General features: G+C 38.7%; 1 protein-coding gene across 5 annotated transcripts in view; it reads right to left on the reverse strand.

Annotated features, from left to right (window-relative positions):
• Positions 1 to 16099, reverse strand: part of Ptger3 (prostaglandin E receptor 3) — a 203715-nt gene extending 187616 nt beyond the window's left edge. The window contains exons 1-2 of one of the 5 annotated variants that reach the window (XM_048814070.1): positions 10744 to 16099; positions 1774 to 7393 (exon numbers count right to left, since the gene is read on the reverse strand). In XM_048814070.1, coding sequence (XP_048670027.1) covers positions 7304 to 7393; positions 10744 to 11640 — 987 coding nt within the window. In that variant the 5' untranslated portion in view covers positions 11641 to 16099 and the 3' untranslated portion in view covers positions 1774 to 7303. Of the gene's footprint in view, positions 1 to 1773; positions 7394 to 10743 lie in introns of those variants that run through there. The other 4 variants (XM_048814069.1, XM_048814066.1, XM_048814067.1 and 1 more) reach the window with 4 other exon arrangements.
• Positions 16100 to 18797: the final 2698 nt, after the last annotated feature.

The raw sequence follows: 18797 nt of genomic DNA on the forward strand, positions 1-18797 counted from the left end.
TCTCATGAATGACAGTATCTGAGCTCCCTGGTATTTGCTGTATTTACTGAGCACCTGGCTCAAAATGCATTAAAACCCAGAGCAGTAGTTTTATGTAAATACCCACAAATTTGCATTGTTAATATAATTGCTAATCCACTGGTGATGTGTACAATGCTGGATGCACACAGAGGTTGAATTGTGGATTTAAAAAAAAATGTGGCCTCTTTGTAATAAAAAACAATAAAATAAATAAAAATCCATTAGTATTGTTCTATCAAGCCAAGGAACAGCGTTAGCACTGAAGGGTGGTAACAAAAGGGAAGACAGATTCTGGCTCGATCCATAAGGGAGATGATTTTTTTTTTCTAGTGCAAAGAACAAATCAAGATGGATTGGGTTATCCTGAGGAAAGAGCCAGCCTCTACATCCCAGCTTGATCACTAACCAGCTTGGTATTACCTTGAACAAATCACTCAGCCTTTTTCAGCTTTGATTTTTTTTATTGTATATCAATTGGAGATAATAATGCCTACTATGTAGGATTGCTGTAGGAAATTAGGAAGATCACATGTGAGGAAATAATCTGGCACAATACTTGACTTCAGCAAGTTTCATAAGGTCCCATGAAAAGCAACAAATTTCCTGTAAGTAAAGGTGTTCAAACCAAGTTTGACTTTTACTAAGAACACTCTAGAAAGAGATTTTTAAAAAATTGATTACTAGTGACTTTATGAATTCAGAATCTTTATAATGTGAACCCTCTTATTTAACAAATATGTAACTTAAGTACAAAAAAGCAATACAACTGGCTCAAGATGAAAGATAAATTCTTCTTCCTAATCTTCAAGGCAATCTACCAATGGGCTCCTCCGTCCTTCACCCTTCCATCCCCACTGGAGTCATGGTATTTCTCGACATTCCCAAAAGCACTTCAACCACAACAGACTGGCTTACCATTCCCACAACCACTTGGTCTGATTTTGCTCTGCGCTCCACATAGACCCACTGCTGCCCTTCCCCACCAGTTCTATGCCAAGCTACTTCCCTCCTCTCTTTTAAAGCAACACTTTTAGGAAAAAGTTTTTCCTCTGATTGACATTTCTTTACCTCTGTCTTCAGACTCAAGGGCTCTGAATATCCTATTCCTCTAACTCATAAAGCAAACTGAGGGCTCTTTTTAACATTTAAAGCAGGTGAAATCACTGCCTAACTCTAAACTTTTGGTTGCTTTCAATGGTACTTGACATAAAAATCCAGACTTCCCAACTCAAATGAAAAGGTTCTGCATTATCCGGCCCTGCCTATCTCCCCAGCCTTACACTGGAGGTATTCTTCCTTGATTTACTCAAATCCATCCGTCTGGCTTTCTTTCAGTTCCTCCAATGCCTCCCTCCAGTTCTTTCCTACATTGAGGGTTTCACATACTGTTCCTTCCTTGAAATTTCACCTTTTAAGATTCATCAGTACATGACATTTTCTCAGGTTGCCTCCTAAGCCCCCACACCTAAAATGCACTTTCTTCTTGCCTTTTTAACATGCTCCTTGGATATGCATATACAAGACAGAAGCTATGTACACTTTTCTGTTTAAGTAAGCAAAGCAAATCACATGGGAGCAGATGTTACAGAAGGAAGAACCACTTACTTTGATAAATGAAGAGTGATTAGATTTACATAGTGGAAATCTGCGTGGTGTAACAAAAGGAAAACCCACCCAACACACCTGGGCAGAACCTGCGGTCACTTGGGAAGTGGGAGATGGCATTTAGGGGGGCCCAGGCGTCTCCTGCAAAAGAAAATAACAAGGAACTTAACCTGTTCTCCCAAGGTGTGAAGACAAGAAAGTTGGAGCAGGGTGACTTTGTCCACATTCACTAGAGGAAAAACACATGGACAACCTTTAAAAAAAAATCATCGAATGGGAAAGGCAAACTTGTCAAGGTTCGATGTGAATCCAACCAAGAGTCTCAGGGACCAAGATGGAGGGCCGAGTGAACTAGCATGTGGCCTGAGCCCTGCCTGTAGCCTTCTGAGTTCTTCAGCATAAGGTCTGTGCTCTAGAATTATAGCTGAGCATTACGGCTGGCATTGTGGATGAGAACTAGTGAACTCTCTAATGATGATGTTCAAGCACACACTGGCTTCAGCTTGGGCAGACCCATGTTTTAACAGGTCATTGAGGCAGTTGAAGATCAACACAGTCCTTCAGCCCACAATAGATTCATTAGCATCAGTGACACCAGTTAGCAGTAAGAGCAACCAAAATAAGACCCATGAGATTGGTTATATTTGCTTATTAAGTGATTATTTCTATCTACCTTAGTAGATTAAAAGCTTAATGAAGGAAGATATCATGTATGGTTTACGATCAAGGGAACATAGATAGCTGCATAGACACACACTGCTCAACTCCAAGGAGTGTCATTCACACAGAATAAACTATAAATAGCATCCCTCTAGCTATGCAACTGCTTAACCCTTATAACCACAAGAAGTCCTGAGATCCTGGTCAATACTGTATCATCAGGGTGATCAGAGTGATAGGAACATAACAAATACTCAATAAATATTTATAGAATAACTGTATAAAAGAGAGGTGTTTCCTCTCATGCATCTAATGCATTATCTATAATAGGGGGCCATTTTATCTATTTAGAGCCATAGGAAGTCAGAACTGAAGGGAAGGTTAGAGTCAGTAATTGTTTCATCTTACTGATGAGAAAAAGGAACACCAGCAAGATAAAGTGGCTTCCACATGTGATGTAGGCAAGACCAGACCCAGTCCCTTGCCATCTAGTGTCTTATTCTCTCTAAGAGAATGTGGTCCTCACCTGACTCTTCAATAACCTCTTAGGAAACAGAGGAGGGTCAAAAGTCAGAGCATTGATATGTGCTCTGGCTTGGGAGCTGGCCGTGGAAGCATCTTCTACTGGGGGAAGTGGGATATGGTTCATCTGCAAGAAGCTCTGAACCAGATAAGGAGTCTGGCAGAAGGAAGTTATTAGGGAAATTTCATATATCAAGATAGAAATTAAAACTCCACTCTACTGTCTTGAGAATTTACCAAAATGCAGCTAGCTTATCTTTCACAATCCCTCTTTCATTATTTTCAACATTAACAACATACTTCTTTTTCTAAATTTTCATGAGTCACACCAACAGAAGCATATTCTCAACCATAGAGAATGACATTTATTAATTATTCAGAAAGAGGGACAAAAAGATAAGCAAATCAAATCTTTCTAGAGTTCTCAAAGACTTGGTGAAAGGTATATCTGAATAATTATACTTTATTTATTTATCAATATTGCTTAAAATAAAGGCTTCCAGCTCCAACATAACCTTTTATTTTGCAATTACCAAGACTCAAAACAATCATAATACTATCTGGCATAAGATTTATCTTGTATTTTTATTACATGACTTTTACCTAAACTGGTAGCTAATTTTCATTTTTTTCTAACAGAATTAAGTTGTGAACCATCGAAACATCCTCCATGTGAATATCTGGGCTGGTGGTCGAATGGGAAAATAGCCTTTGTGTATTTGTAGGCTGCAAATAATATTAATGTGTTGTTAGGATTTAGTCAACCTGTGTGAGGCTCTTTGATTCTCATACTTTGGTCTGATTTAAGGCTCATGGAAATTCAATTCTGGGCAGAGGTTCCCCTCAGCCCAACATTTCTGATTACTTGTGAAGAGATGAAGATAACTGAGGCCCAGCCTCCACCCTTAAGAAGTCTGCTGAATGACTCCACCTACAACAGCAGCTAGTGCACAGTAAGTTCAACTTACACAGTTAATTGAGGACAGGTCTGTGCTCCGAAAGAGCCACAGGAAGAGAACATGACTAGAAAAAGCTACTGCAACTGGACTTGGGAGCAGGTGAGGCCAAGTTCCTCCCAACACAGGGGAATGACTGTTCAGGGGAAGGGGACAACTTGCTGCAGAAGACAGAGTCTCCCCCTCTGACAGCACGGAGCAGGAGAGAATTCCACACCTGATGGAGGTCCTCAGAGCACAAGACAGTGGCTGTTCTGCAGGTTTCATGGAGTTGGGATCCAGCATGTTTTAGATTTAGGAAGTTAACTGGCAGCTGAAAAGAGGAACGGCTTCCAGGACTGGGAGAATGCACATGAGACACAATGGCGGGGAGTGGGGAGAAGGAGTTATACCTTATAAAGTTTATGTACATGTGATTTATCATTTCTTATTTTTTCTTTTTGAAAAGTTACATCCTCCACCACCTTTTCTTTGTCTCTGAAATATAACTATTTGTCTCTTTTCTCTGGTGTTTTTGAGGAAAGATAATCTGAGCACTAAATGTCAATGCAGTTATCCAGTAAAACATCATAGTGGTATTCCTAATATGGAAGAATATTCCCAGCTTGCTAAAAGGTCTTAGCAATTAGACATCTTCATAGCATGTGACATCTCCCAATTATTTTCACATACATTTATGTTGTTTTTCATTACAATCCTGTGAAATGGGATGACAGGTGTTTTTATTCTTATTTTACAGGAAAAAGAAAATAGTTCACAGAAGATTGTGTAAGATCACATACCTAATTGCTGTTTTAATTGGGACTATAATCTGTCTTCTGATTCCAGTGCTCAGGTATTCAGTCAATAAGCACGAATTGGGCATACCTTACATGGCAGGCAATTATGATAGTTCCTAGGAAAGGAGCAATATGCAAGACAGACACTGTACCTACCCTCAAGAGATCTAAGAGAACAGAAAGTCAATTGACCAACATGTCCAACAAAGTGTGACTCAGACTGTGTCAGCAAAAAGCAAGATACTATGGGACCAGAGGCTGGGACATGCAACCAAGCTTAAAGAGGTCAAGAAAGATTTCTTTTAAAAAGTGTCTTTTAACTGGAGATGTGGGCCAATCCAAGAGGGGTGGTTGCATGGCAGCTATTGTTGCACAGTTGAGAGGTAAAGTGACTAGTGGAAAAATAGAGAAAATTATTCTAAGTAAAATAGGGGCCTGATAGGGGTCTACATGAAGCCACAGAGAATTTCCATTCTGCAGTGTTACTTCTGTGTGTGTGTGTCCCTGTCATTGACAAAGTCACACATTGTCCATCTGTCATGTCTTTATACAAATAAATTATTATGTTTAATATAATATATCCTCACATACTTAGGGGACAAGGAAAACCCCCAAGAAAGATTTATTTGGTCACCACCTTAAATGTACAAAAGTAGGAATTTTCTGGAGAAAAGGGGGACTCAGAGGACATCTAATAATCCTCAAGAAGCATAGCTGGTGGGAATCAAAGTACAAATTTACTACTTATCTCCATGATGAGGCATTGCAAAAAATAGGGGAGGCGGAAGTTGGTGTTACATCTCTGCAGATCTCAGAGTTGGGAGATAATGTGGAATAGGGGTGGATTATAAAAGTGCTACACAAATGTAAAGCGTTTGGGGAGGACTTCCCCATACTGCTTCCCAACAACACAGAACCAAAACCAAAAACTGAAGTAAAGCACTTGGCCTCCTTCACCTATTACCCCTTGGTGCCCCAGAATGATCATAGTCTGTTACAAATGCTTGTAGTGTATATTCCTGGGTGTTATTCCCAGAAAACTGAACCTACAGAAACTTATAATTGAGTTATTGACCTTTACAGCTTTTTCAAAAGAAAGGCCAATGAGTCATGATTATGCTACAACTCAAGAGCATCTGAATTTCTTCAAAGATGAAAGCTTAAGATGAAAAGTTTAATTCTTGGCTCTCTTTGATAAACCCAAAATTAAAAATTTGCATTTTCTAGCCCTGATTTATCTCACTAATCTTCAAGTTATATTGGATTGATTCTGGATATATCATTTAGATAATCCACCATCATCCTATGTGTCCAAAAGCTGCTGTTATTTAGGGGCCCCCTTTCTTACACAATAACAACAAAACAGTCTCCCTTCTGAATTGCCCATTTTGGTTCACTGAACCATAATTCTCCAAAATAAAAGAACTTCAGAATATCTTACATAGAAAAAGACCTCAAACCTCTAATAGCACTACCTCTGTGCTTTCCAGATAAAAGAATACGTAAGTTGCTCTGTGCTGTGTTTAAGACTTGAATCCATGGCCTTTAAGTTAAACAAACAACAACAAAACCTGAGACTCAGAGTCAGATGACTAGAATTATAAATCTTTTTCTAATATCCTATGCTTAAGCTCTTCATCTGAATGATGTACATGATAGTGACAATCTTACAGGATTTAATTAAATGAGGTAACGTATGTGAGGACTTTTAGCACAGCTCAGAGGATTTAGTAGATGTCTCAGCAGATGTCTATTGAATAAATTCACTCCTAAAATCAATTGACCTTTTCTAGTATTTCTTTTCTTTAATAGGATCCAGTTCTTTATTTTTTTAATAATTATTTATTTTCATATGGTGCTAAGGATCGATCCCAGTGCCTCACACATGCTATGGAAGCGCTCTGCCATTGATCTACAGACCCAGCCCCTTTTCTAATATTTCTAATAACATCTAATAGCATTTTCAGTGTGAACACTCTGTCCTCATTGGCTGGGTACCTGAGCACCCTTGGGTCAGCCATGAAGTCGTGTTATACCAACCACTTCTTCCAGAATGCCTACTCTGGCCAATTTAGATAGACTTTTTTCTTAAAGTGAAAGGCATGAATCATACCCTATCTTGCATCATTGTTCTTAATTGTTTCATTCATAAATATGGAAATTCTACTCCTTTGAACAAATTATAACTCTTTGAGCAGTTTTTAGGAAGTCTACTCAGGGCCAGAGGTGCAGTTCAGTGATAGAGTGCTTGTCTATCATGCATGGTACCCTATCATTGCTGGTTCAATCCCCAGCAATCCTCCCAAAAAAGTAAGAAAAAAAAAGCATATTCAGTAGCCCCTCCACAGTATATTGTTGTGAACTCAAAAATGTAAATAATAATGAAAAATCTTAATTTTCATAAAAACAAACTATAGAGAACTCTTCCTATAGAGCAGATTCATATGCATAATCATTTTTCCTGAAGCAACATCCTAACTATGGTAGAAATTTGTAGGCAAAGATGATTAGAAATTGAGAAATATTTTATATGCCATAAAATGCATTCATTTTGTAAAAAAATCTAGCATATCTATCTACCACATGTGGCAGATTAAAGGAAAATGTCACTTAAAATATATCAGTCATTCCTTAATTAAAAAAAAAATCACAACCACATTGTAATATATCTTCTCCAATTGAAGTATCCTGATGGAATTTGTGGATAGTGAGCGGGGAATTTGCTGGTTCAAGATTAAAGGAAAGGGCTGGGGATGTGGCTCAAGCGGTAGCGCGCTCGCCTGACATGCGTGCGGCCCAGGTTCGATCCTCAGCACCATATACAAACAAAGATGTTGTGTCTGCCAAAAACTAAAAAATAAGTATTAAAAAAATTCTCTCTCTCTCAAAAAAAAAAAACCAAAGGTGAATATGAGGAATTGTTTTTTCTTCCCATCTTCCTGTTTAAAATTGATAGTTAGTTTTATATTTTCTATTACCTTTTTTTCTTGGATTGGCTAATAGCTAGCTTTATATTTATAAGAGAGGTACAGTATTAGCCACATTCTACCTGTTTGGAGGTGCCAGGATATAAAAGACAAAATGTACTCATGGCTTCCTTTGAACAACATTCTGTTTCCTACTCTTGGAATCTTGGTTATTATGTCAAATAACTGGACAATTTGGTGGTCATGGCTCATGAAAAATAAAACAATAAGTCAAACAGATCACATTTCTGAGTCCATGGGCTGATTCCAACAGAATGGCAACTTGACACGTTATATTAAGAGTGACTAAGAGCTATACATCATCTATCACAGTGAAGTACCCTTTCCCATTGAATTGCACATCCCATATTCATAGTTTGCATCTTGTACCTCATTGTTCCTGACTTGATTTCACATCTCATATTGCATTTTGCAAAGTTTCTAGGAAAAAGAATAAGTATTCATGTAGTAGGTGCTTGTAGCAGTTGGAACATTTTCTTACTATGGCATCTCTGCTCTACTAAGTTTTGCAGCAGTGATAGTTGAGTATTATTACAGACGTGGTAGTCTTCTAATGTAAGATATATTCAAGGTCTTAACAAGTAAGGAGTCTGGATAACTAGATTATATGTCCTATGGCCAATCCAATAAAAGCTACTTAGAAATTTATATTTTACCCATAGTTGGAAAAAAATATAAAAATGATTTCTCACTTTAACACTAACATACTGAAAATTCTATTCACTGGGTTCTAGTATTTTCATTCTTGTAATTCCCAAACCTATTAAGAAAGCAGTTATGCCAGTTTCTTTCTTTGAAACAATTCCAACTTTGTATTGTAGATCTTTCTGCAGATATGTAGAGATTTATTTTCAGTGGTACACAAAACAGAAGATGGAACCATTTCTTTTAGAAAGTACCTATTTTGAAACTGAATTTCTCTTCTTTGGTATGATCACATTAAGTTCAAGTTTAATTTTTTATGAAAAATAAAGTGTTTGATAAAATGCCACAACTCAATAAATATTAGCTGAATGGAGATATTAATTGAAGTTAAATAAAACTAGTTTTAAATATAGTCTTTCTCCAGAGGGTGAGTTTGATTATGCTGTTACAGTTTTCAAAATTGTTTTATTCTTCCTGAGGCTACCATATTCATTCTGTTCAAACCAAAGTCTCCAAATAAAAAACACTAGTTTTTCTTCCTCTTAAAAATAAACAAGGGCTGGGGATGTGGCTCAAGCGGTAGTGTGCTCGCCTGGCATGCACGGGGTGCTGGGTTCGATCTTCAGCACCACATAAAAATAAAATAAAGATGTTTTGTCCACCGAAAACTAAAAAATAAATATTACAAAATTCTCTCTCTTTAAAAAAAATTTACAAATTTGATTAACTGCACGGCATACATTTTATTTATGTGATTTAACTGCATTTTTTCTAGGTTATAAATTGTGCAATAAAAAAAACTCATAGACTAGAACTCAAATGAGAGCTGTGAAAAATTCAGACATTCTGTTTGCCTTGACAGTTATCTTATAGTCAGTAAAGTTTTTTTTTGTTCGGTTTTTTTTTTTTTTTTGGTATAACTCTTTTTCCCTCTTGTTTGGTCACCTACATACTCCATTCCTCAACCATAGAAGCAAATAATGTCTAAAATTGGTGCTGGTTTTGATAAGTCAGGGTGATGACATCAGCCTGAGTTCTAGCTGCTGGAATGCAGAAGTGTACCATAGAGTAACTCATGGGAAGTTAAATCCCAACATAACTCTTCTTGTCACTATGTCACCATTTGAAGCCAAGGCTTGTGTTCAAATGTCCCACACCACTTACACACAGGAATTCTCCAATGTCTGCTTTGTCAATGTGGGAGAGAGTAGAAGGAAGAACTGCTTTTCTATTTTAAAAGACAAGAAGCTTAAAATTATATATGATGCACAACATCAATGTCTTTAATATTATCCAACTCTACACTTAAAAACAGTTAGAATAGTAAATTTTACATTATGCATTAAAATACCATTTTACCATAGTTTAAAAAAAAAAACTATGAGATAGATCTGAAATCCACATCCATATGACTTAGAGGTTTTTCTAAGTTGTATATAAATTTACAGGTCCATTATATAATCAGTTATAACTCTGTGATCATACTCAGATTGCTCTTTCTTCAACATCTGCTTGAATCCTAAGCATCCATTCTTCAGCCATTAGTAAACAGCACTCACTCGGTTGAAGTTTTAGCTAAATGTGTTGCAGAATTTTTTTTTTTTTTTAAAGCCTCAACAACATGGTGTAAGAGTGGGAGGCAGGGAGCATGGGGAAGCATTGCTTGCTCCTAAGTAGTTGGAAGATGTGCTGATGTGAGGAGCTGGGGAGTGGAGAAAACTTTATCTCCTATTCCCAGGATTCCTCCTGTCCCAGTGCTTGTTAGAAGAACTAGCAAACGCTAGCCAGGGGGAGTTATTGGGCTGCTGGGTCCCAAGAATGACTGGCTCAAGCTCTTCCTAGAGGGCAAACTGCTGCATTAAGATGCGTCCCTTAGGGGCTGGCGTTGTGAATCAGTGGTAGAGTGCTTACCTAACATGTGTGAGGCACTGGGTTTGACTCTCAGCACCACATATAAAGAAATGAAATAAAGGTCCACCAACAACTAAAAAAAAATGTTTTTTAAAGAGAGGTCAGGAATTAAAAAAAAAAAAAAAAAAAAGATGTATCCTTTACTCTCCTTCCTCCAGTCAGAATCAATCTAAAAGTAAAGTCAGCATAGGCTGTGCAGCGAGGGTGTGCAGCAGCTCAGAAGCTGCAAGAGGGCGGTGCCTGTCTGGGGTGGCAAGTAGGGTACTTTTGCAGGCTGAAAATCACCGTAAGTACAAGAGGTATTAGAAATAGAAAGCACACAATATCGGGCTACGGTTTTCATTACCATTGTCCTAATGCACAAACTTCTACCTGTGTACATGCACTGAAATGATACCTGAGTATCCATTACACTCTCCGGATTAGAAGGTAAGCAGTGATCTGCCACTGTGCCTAACCAGTGCTTAAGGAGATGCCTGGCGCTAGGAAGGCGCTCAACAAGTGAGAAGCTCAACTGTGAAGTAGAAACCAGGATAGCTCAGGAGAAGAGGCATTCTCAATGCTCTGGGGTTACAAACACAACCTACAGGTGCTGTCACTTTTAGAAGTCTCCATTTCCAGCCCGACCTGATCGTCCCACACCCTGGAACTACCTACCAAAAGCGGCGACCAGCAGACTGACAGCACGCACATGATCCCCATAAGTTGGATGGCCGTCTCAGTTGTGATGCGGCCCCACTGGGCACTGGACTGCGATGCCGCGGCTTTGGCCCGGCAACGGGACACCAGGGCCTTAATGGTGGCCAGGTTACAGGCGAAGGTGACCGCCAGAGCTAAGAGCCCCAGGAAGGCGAACGTGGAGGCGAAGAAAACGTTGCCCCAGTTGTTCGAAGAGTTAGTCCCGTTGCCCCCTCGCCCGGTGCTGATGAAACACCACGTCCCGGGCCACTGGACAGTGTACTGGCCTACACCCAACACAGGCAACAGGGCAAAGGCCAGCACTGACAACCACACACAGAACAGCACCGCACGGGTAGCGCGTGTCTTCATGTGGCTCGCATACCAGTGTGGCGCCCGAATGGCCAGTGCCCGCTCGACTGCCATGGCGCTGGCAATGAAGAGCGAGGAGAGCCCAAAAACAGTCATAGTCAGACCGAAGAAGGTACACAGCCGCCCCGACGGGTCATGCTGCTCCCAACGCTGCTTGGAGAGGTACACGACAATGACCACCGGGCTGGTTAGCAGCTGCCCGACCAGGTCGGTGAGCGCTAGCCAGCCGATGCACAACAGGAAGGACTTCTTGCGTTTGCTCTCCCGGCGCCGGTAGCTGCGAGACACAAGCAGCATGGCTAGAGCGTTGCCCACGAAGCCGGTAATCAGCATGGTAATTGGGAAGGCCACGGACACTGATCCGCAGTCCTCGCTGGACCCTGCGGGCCGGGTGAGGTTGCCCCGCGCTTCCGCGGAGCGCTCGTGCGCCCACATGCCGGGGTAGGAATTGTTGAGGCGGGTGCAGAAGGGGGCGCCCCCGCCGTCGCCCCGGGGTTCCTTCATGTTGGCTTTGAGGTGAGGAGTGGATGGCGCCCGGAAAGCAGCAGAGAGAGCTGGCAGAGGGGTCTCGGGCAGTGACCAAGGCCAGTGGCGACCCAGAGTGGGACTGGACTGCCCTCCATGGTGCGGGGCGCAGCCTCCGCCTAGCTCCGCTACTCCCGCCGCTGCAGTAGCGCCGCCGGATCTTTCAGGCTAGGAAAGCGCGTGTTACGCTCGGGAAAGCCTCAGGCTCCCAGGCGAGGCCGGGTGCCCAGCCCCTCTATTAAGTCCGAGGGGGCGGGGCGCCGTGGGTGTGGGCTGAAACAAGGTGGGAGCAGGGCGGAGAGGCAACTAAGCGCTTCTCTTTGCAGTCGGCTGGCTTTTCCGGCCCGCTGCGCTGGGAAAACTTCCAGGCGGACTTCTCTCCTGACCTCCCTGCTCCTGGCAGGACCACTTGCCGTTTTGCCGGCCACAGCGCCTCCTCCAGTTCTCCCGCCGGGGAGTGTCTGAGGGTGGAGAGCTGTTTAAATGTCTCACTGGGCTTCTCAGGAGAGCCGCTGAAAACCGACCTGAGCACCTGTCATCCTTCTCTAGGCACAGACGCTCAAACTGGGACCTTCTCCCGAAGCACTTTTGTAAACCTTCCAAGTGTAAATCACTTATCCTTAAGCAATCTACGCAACCACAATCCTTCATATAGCTTTGCTTGGATAATGTTTTCTTACTCGGGAGCCTAGAATGGTCATGAAAAGGCCATGCTGTCCTGCTCCTGGGGCGCCACTTAAACTGCAAAGTTAATACAATGTCTGGAGAGTCAAGGGACTAGACACCGGGAAACAATCAATCAATCAATCAATCCCATTTAAAGACGAAGAAATCCCAACTACTATTCTGTCCCTTCTCCCCCTTCCCTAAAAGGAAGTCAGCTAAGGCAAAAGTTGCTAGAAGCAAATGATGGCCACTTACATATCTGAAAGAGTGAAATCAACTCCGCCAGCTGGAGGAAGCAGGAGGTGGGCAAGGAAGCAGCATTTCCTTACAAAGCGTTCAACAATCCTCCTCCACCCCTTTCTATTTCTCTAATAGCACTAGAAACTGCATTTAGCTGATAAATGCCTTAATCCACATAGAAACTTTTCCTGTGAAAATAGGATAATTGACTAGTAACATTTTCGTAGGCCAGTATTAATTTTTTTTCACAATGTTTCAAAACCACTTTTAGATCTTCCAAAGCACTATTGCTACTATTCTTACTCTTCTTTTTAGGTGAGGTAACTGAAGCTCCATGAAGTTATTAAAAGGATGTGCCCAAAATTACTCAGCTATTTCCGGTCCATTCTCCTGAGAGCAGTGTCTTTACTGATACCATAACTGCTCTCAGCAGTTGAAAATTAATGGAAACCAGTTTTTCACAAATCTCTGGAGGTGTGGCTTCTCCACCTCTTCACATTGTGCAGAAAATAAAAAGATTTTTTTAAAAAAATATTTACAAATTTCAGTTTTCCTCATACTTAAAAAAATAATACTTAATCATATTCAGAGTGAATCAAATTTTTTTTCAGAACCCAGTCAATTTCAAAGCGAGGTCAAATTTTTTGGCCCTAGTTTAGGTGATGTTCTGTTGGGTGCAAGTGGGTACAGAATTGAAAAATATGTCTTTCTTTCTGATGTTTTGATTCTGTAAGTGCTTGGGAAAAAAATCATTATAGTGTTGTATGATGTTTAAGGAAAAAAAAGCCAGAATGTAATCTAAAGTACATTTGATCTACCTGCATTAATCACAATACTAATTTTGTTTTTCTATCATCTTAAAAGTTCCTGCATTGGGCTGGGGATGTGGCTCAAGCGGTTCCTGCACTTTTAATAAAATGTCATGCTTATAATGAAAACTATTAAGGAAGGAACAGTAATTTTTCAGCAATAAAATTCTAGTGTAATGTTATAATTAAGAAATATTATTAATTACATAGCAAAGAAAGTAAGCCTAATGTCATTACATTGTTACTTTTTTAAATTTATAATTATTTAAAATGATTTTCTTCTATTACACTGTGTGCAGTAATAAGTTGGACTTCTTAAGAATGACAAGCATCAGGTGATATATTAACAAATATTAAAATTAGCCTTTTTAGTCACCTTGACATCAATACATTAAATGTGTTGTTTCATTTTGTGTAACATCTCTTTAATTCACCATTTTGTTTCATCACAGTCTGTTACTTGATTTGCTGCTATTCACCCTGTAAACTAGTAACTTTGAGGAGTCATACAAAGGAAACTGTAGTTGAATTCTTGTTGGCACTTTTAGCTCAAGTTATTACAGAAATAATTTGCAGGCCTTGGTCTGAAACAACATCACCCCCTAGTGATCTAAAAGTTAATAACAAGCAGTATGCTATCTTCACAATTTCTGGCTAACTACTGCATGCTTTCTTAGGAAACCTGATTTCTTTCCTAGATATCTATTTATTACGTAACTGTAGTTGCTTTGTTTTCCATTAAGATCACAAATTTGCACCTTTGATAAATCAATAAACTTGTGGAGGATTAAATAAAGACCATGTATTCAAATATTTTTAGAAGTTTTAAAGCAAAACTCACATTTTAAATTCTGCCCTAGAAATATTTTAATAGACAAATTGTACCCCTGTATCTTATAGTTTTTATGTATTTACATCAATATTTAGATAGTGATGTTCACTTCTGCTGAACTTCAAGAAATCTTAAATAGGGATACAAATAAAAAATAATGGGACTGGGGGTGTAGCTTTGTGGTAGTGCTTGCTTAGCATATGTATATCCTGTTTTGATCTCCAATACCCAAACAAACCCCACAAGATAAATAATTAGTTCCACGTAAACAGGTCCTTCATTACTTCATTATGATGGGAAGTATTTGAAATTGTTTCCATAAAGTCAACTGTTTAAATATATTTTTCTCATTCATTCTAGGAACACTCATTGAGCAACTAGTCTGTCAGACCTAGTCTGTTATTAGGGGTACAAGAAATCACATAAAAAAAGTCTCTACATCAATAGTTTAGTGTGAATCTCTTCATTTCTACACAAAGAACACTGGTATCAGTCTTGTTTTCTCAGAATTATCTGCTACGGAGGCAAGATCTTATATGAATCTCTTCACATGAAATAATTATGTACGGTTTTCATGATTGAGTGAAATTTATCTCAGAAATGCAAAGTAGATCTAACTTTCAATCATCAGCCAACACAATTACCACCTCACTTAAGAATCCTGTACTATAATTGCCTTATTTACATGTCCAATAATTTCTTACTAGAAACTGAGCACCATAGTTACTACATTGTAGTGTGATGCTACATTCCATTGTTCTGAGGATTACTGCTCTACTAGACAGTTTGTCTGGATTCAAATTGCCAATACTTTGCAGCTGGCTATTGGTATCTCTGTTGTTTTCCACGACTGCTTTTAGCCTGGTTCCCAGTGAATGGATATTCCCTATTCCTCTAATGACTCATTAGTCAGTGATGAGCACCATCTTGTGGTTTCCTTGATTCTAGGGATCCTCTTTTCAGATTCATCTGCTGGATTACTGTTATATCCTACATTTTAAGCTTGAAAACTTTCTGCTTTTCTAGCTGAAGGCACTCACAGTGGAAACGTCCTCCTTAGGAAGAATTCTATTGTTGTGCGTACAAACGCAGTCTTTAAAGGCAAAACTATAATTATATACTTTCACAGGTAGTCTTCCTTTGGCTTTATGGGTCTCCTTCATAGTTTTAACTGCTAGACATGGTTCTGGGCAGTTCTACCTTATTTCTTTGGAGGTTCTCATTGCCAGGATCTTCTACTTACATTTGCAGTGGCTTTTCAACTCTTAAATCTCTGGCCCCCTTTGCCAGGAGGCTCTGATCTTTTTCCAAAAGTAGGGCAGCACCCTGTTAAAACCTCCTTTCAGAAGCAGGGCTTTATTTGCTTTGATTAATTCCCTTTGGGGCTGAGGTTGTGGCTCAGCGGTAGAGCTCTTGCCTAGCACGTATAAGGCCCTGGGTTTGATCCTCAGCACAACATAAAATTGGATAAATTAAAATAAAGGTATTCTGTCCATCCACAACTAAAAAAATCCCCTTTGAATCCTTTTCAGTTATTTACTAGAATTAAAAAAAAAAAAATTATAGTTTGTTAACTGCAAGGCAATGTGATATGGGCATAGACACTGCCAGGATTTCAATGTCGCTTCAAAATTCTGCTGTTTAAATATAATGGCTAATGTGCAAGGTATGATGATGCATGTTTGTAACCCTAGTTACTCAGAAAAACTGAGGCAGAAGGATTAAAGATTTGAGGGGGAAAAAAAAAGCTGGGGATTGTAGCACAATGATAGTGAACATGGGTTAAATCACAGGCCACAAACAGATAATATAATGGCTAATATGATGGCATATGAGTGTTGAAGCCATGAGGGGCTTTCTCTCCAAGTGGAATTAGTTCCCCTTATTTGCTGCCTGCCCCCCTCACCCCCGCCCCCCTTTATATATATATTAAAAAAAATAGCCTTTCTGCCTTCCACTATGTGAAGATGCAGTAAGGCCTTCTACTAAGCATCAGATGCTAGGACCCAGATCTTGGACTTATTCTTTATGTATTACCCAGCCTAAGTTACTGTTGCAGCTGCACAAAACGGACTAAACCAAACAGATCAGGGAATGTCTTAAATAATAAAAGTATTTTATATATATTCATAATGTAGATAAATATATATGTACACATATATCACTTAAATTCAATTGATTTTTTGTGAAAGACATTATAAAAATGTCTTGAAAAAAATTAGGTCATTTGTAAGGAAACATAAATGAACATAAACCTTACTATACACTAAATGGATCACAGATATTATGCATGCACCCCTGATGTAGGGTATTGAAAAGGGACTTCACTTTTGCAACAGTCTTTTGAAAAGCTCACAATCCTAGTCTAATCACAAAAATGACAAACTCAGAATGGAGTCACTCTATAGGATACACAAGACCAAGGTCTTTATGAAAAAAAGAATGAGAAACTTGTGAGATCAGAATAAAAAAGACACTGCATCCAAATTCAGTGTGGTACTCTTAAATGGGTCATGAAATTTAAAAAATAGTGAAATTCAAATAAAATCAACAATTATTAATGTGCAAATACTGGTTTCTTAGCTTTACAAATATACTATGTAATTTATTAACAACAAAAAAACTGGATGAGGGTATAGGGGAACCCAATTAATCTTTGCAACTTTTTAGTTAACCTAAAATCATTAAAAAACACCTTTTGACGTATAATATTCATACAACATGCAAAAATGTTATCTGTACAGCTTAGTGACATTTTTACATAGGTAGATACAATTGTAGCCACATTTGATAAATGCAGTTCTACCAACTGTTGTTGATAATTGTTCTACCCAGTATATAAACATCACTGACCCAACTATTACAATAGCCATGTCTGTTCTTGAACTTCATGCAAATATAATAGCAATGTGTGACCCCAGTATGACCCATTTTCAGGATGCTGTATACCTGAAAACATGTATTAGAGTTCTACATAAGTGAACCAGGTCAAGTTGACTGCTAATTTTCTATATGCATATTTTGAACTTAACTGCACACAAATCTGATAATTGTGGGCTTTTTACATTTGCTTCACATATTTTGAAATAAATGCACAAATTACTTTCTTGGTCAAGTAATTATCACCATGTAGAAGAAAAATCCTTTTCTTTGGCTCTCGAATCTACTTTCCTGAAATCTCTTACTTCTGCATATTTTCCTTTTTTTCAGAGTGATATCCACCTTTAGTTGTGGTGTTTCATCAAATACCTTTAACATAATCATTGATAGTTTGGGTTTAAACCCACCCTATTTGTTTTTGTCCTATTTTCTTTTATTACTATTCAAATGACCCATCCTTTATAGCCCTTTCAACTTTACCATCTACTTTCATGATGTATAACACTCTAATGTACAACCACATTCAAATACTGCACTTCCATTTCTTGCCTCTTGAACTATGTACTGTTGTGTATTTTCCCTTGTACATATAACTTCAATAAAATATAAACAATTTCCTCTTAAAGATAATTATGTAATAGATAAACCCAGTTAGCACTTTCTATGCTTTGTGTGGACAGGTTTCCATCTATTGTTAACAAACATCCTTTCTCTTATTGGCTTGTAAATTCTAGATTCTTAAACAGCTGGTTTGGATTTCATCTTTATTATCTAAATACATTTTGACCAGAGAATAAGCCAATTTTTCAGTACAAGATGTACTGTCTTTGGGCTTGCACTGCTTCACATTTCTTACCATTATCGCCTTTTCTCTTTTAGCAATTATGATCTGAAACTGAATCTTCATGTTTCCTATGGTTGGAGCTCTTACCAGTTTCTTGCATTTGAGGTAGTTTCCCCTGATATTACTTAAGAATTAAGACTTAAAAATACCCAGATACCTGTGAAACCCCTCTCTGGGACTCTCCCTATAAACATGAGTGTCCTGAAGCCTCCTGTGTCCTCTCTCACCTCTCTGAGAATATAAAGGGGTAATTGCACAATGTCCTTACTCTGAGTAAGATGGAAACTTAAACTAGTGTTGTTCAGGTATCATTGTTAATCACAGCCCATTGGCCAATATACTAAAAAAATACTGGTGTGCTTCAGTTGAAAAGATAAATCTTGGATTGAAGTGAAAGTCTTCTATTTCCATTTTTTTCTTCTCACCTTCTAATTCACCTTTTTTTTGGTATTCTAGAAATAAAAATTTGGTTGATTTAACTCAACTTCCCTAACTGTAGGCTTTCAAATCACATCCCCAAGCACTTCTTTAGTCGAAACCCACAAACTGATGACAAATTATTTCCATTCATTAAAAACAAAACATCCTCATGATCATTTTTTTGACCCATGGAGACTGATGTTTTGTTTTACCATAGGTAATAAAGATGTGTAATGTTCTGGCAGAAAGTATTCAACTAATTTGAGAGCTCTCTGAAAGTCACAAGTACATAAAGCTGTAACAATCTCTTTTAAACCAAGCACTCATATAAAAACATGAATATAAAGAGTTTAAAAACTGAAAAATTAAAAGAAACTTTTTCCCTAAAAACAAACATTAGATCATAGCTTAAAAATCTGAAGTTTCTAACAAACACCACACTTGA

This window comes from Marmota marmota, unplaced genomic scaffold, assembly GCF_001458135.2.
Source record: "Marmota marmota marmota unplaced genomic scaffold, marMar, whole genome shotgun sequence".
In the NCBI taxonomy this organism is placed as follows: Eukaryota; Metazoa; Chordata; class Mammalia; order Rodentia; family Sciuridae; genus Marmota; species Marmota marmota.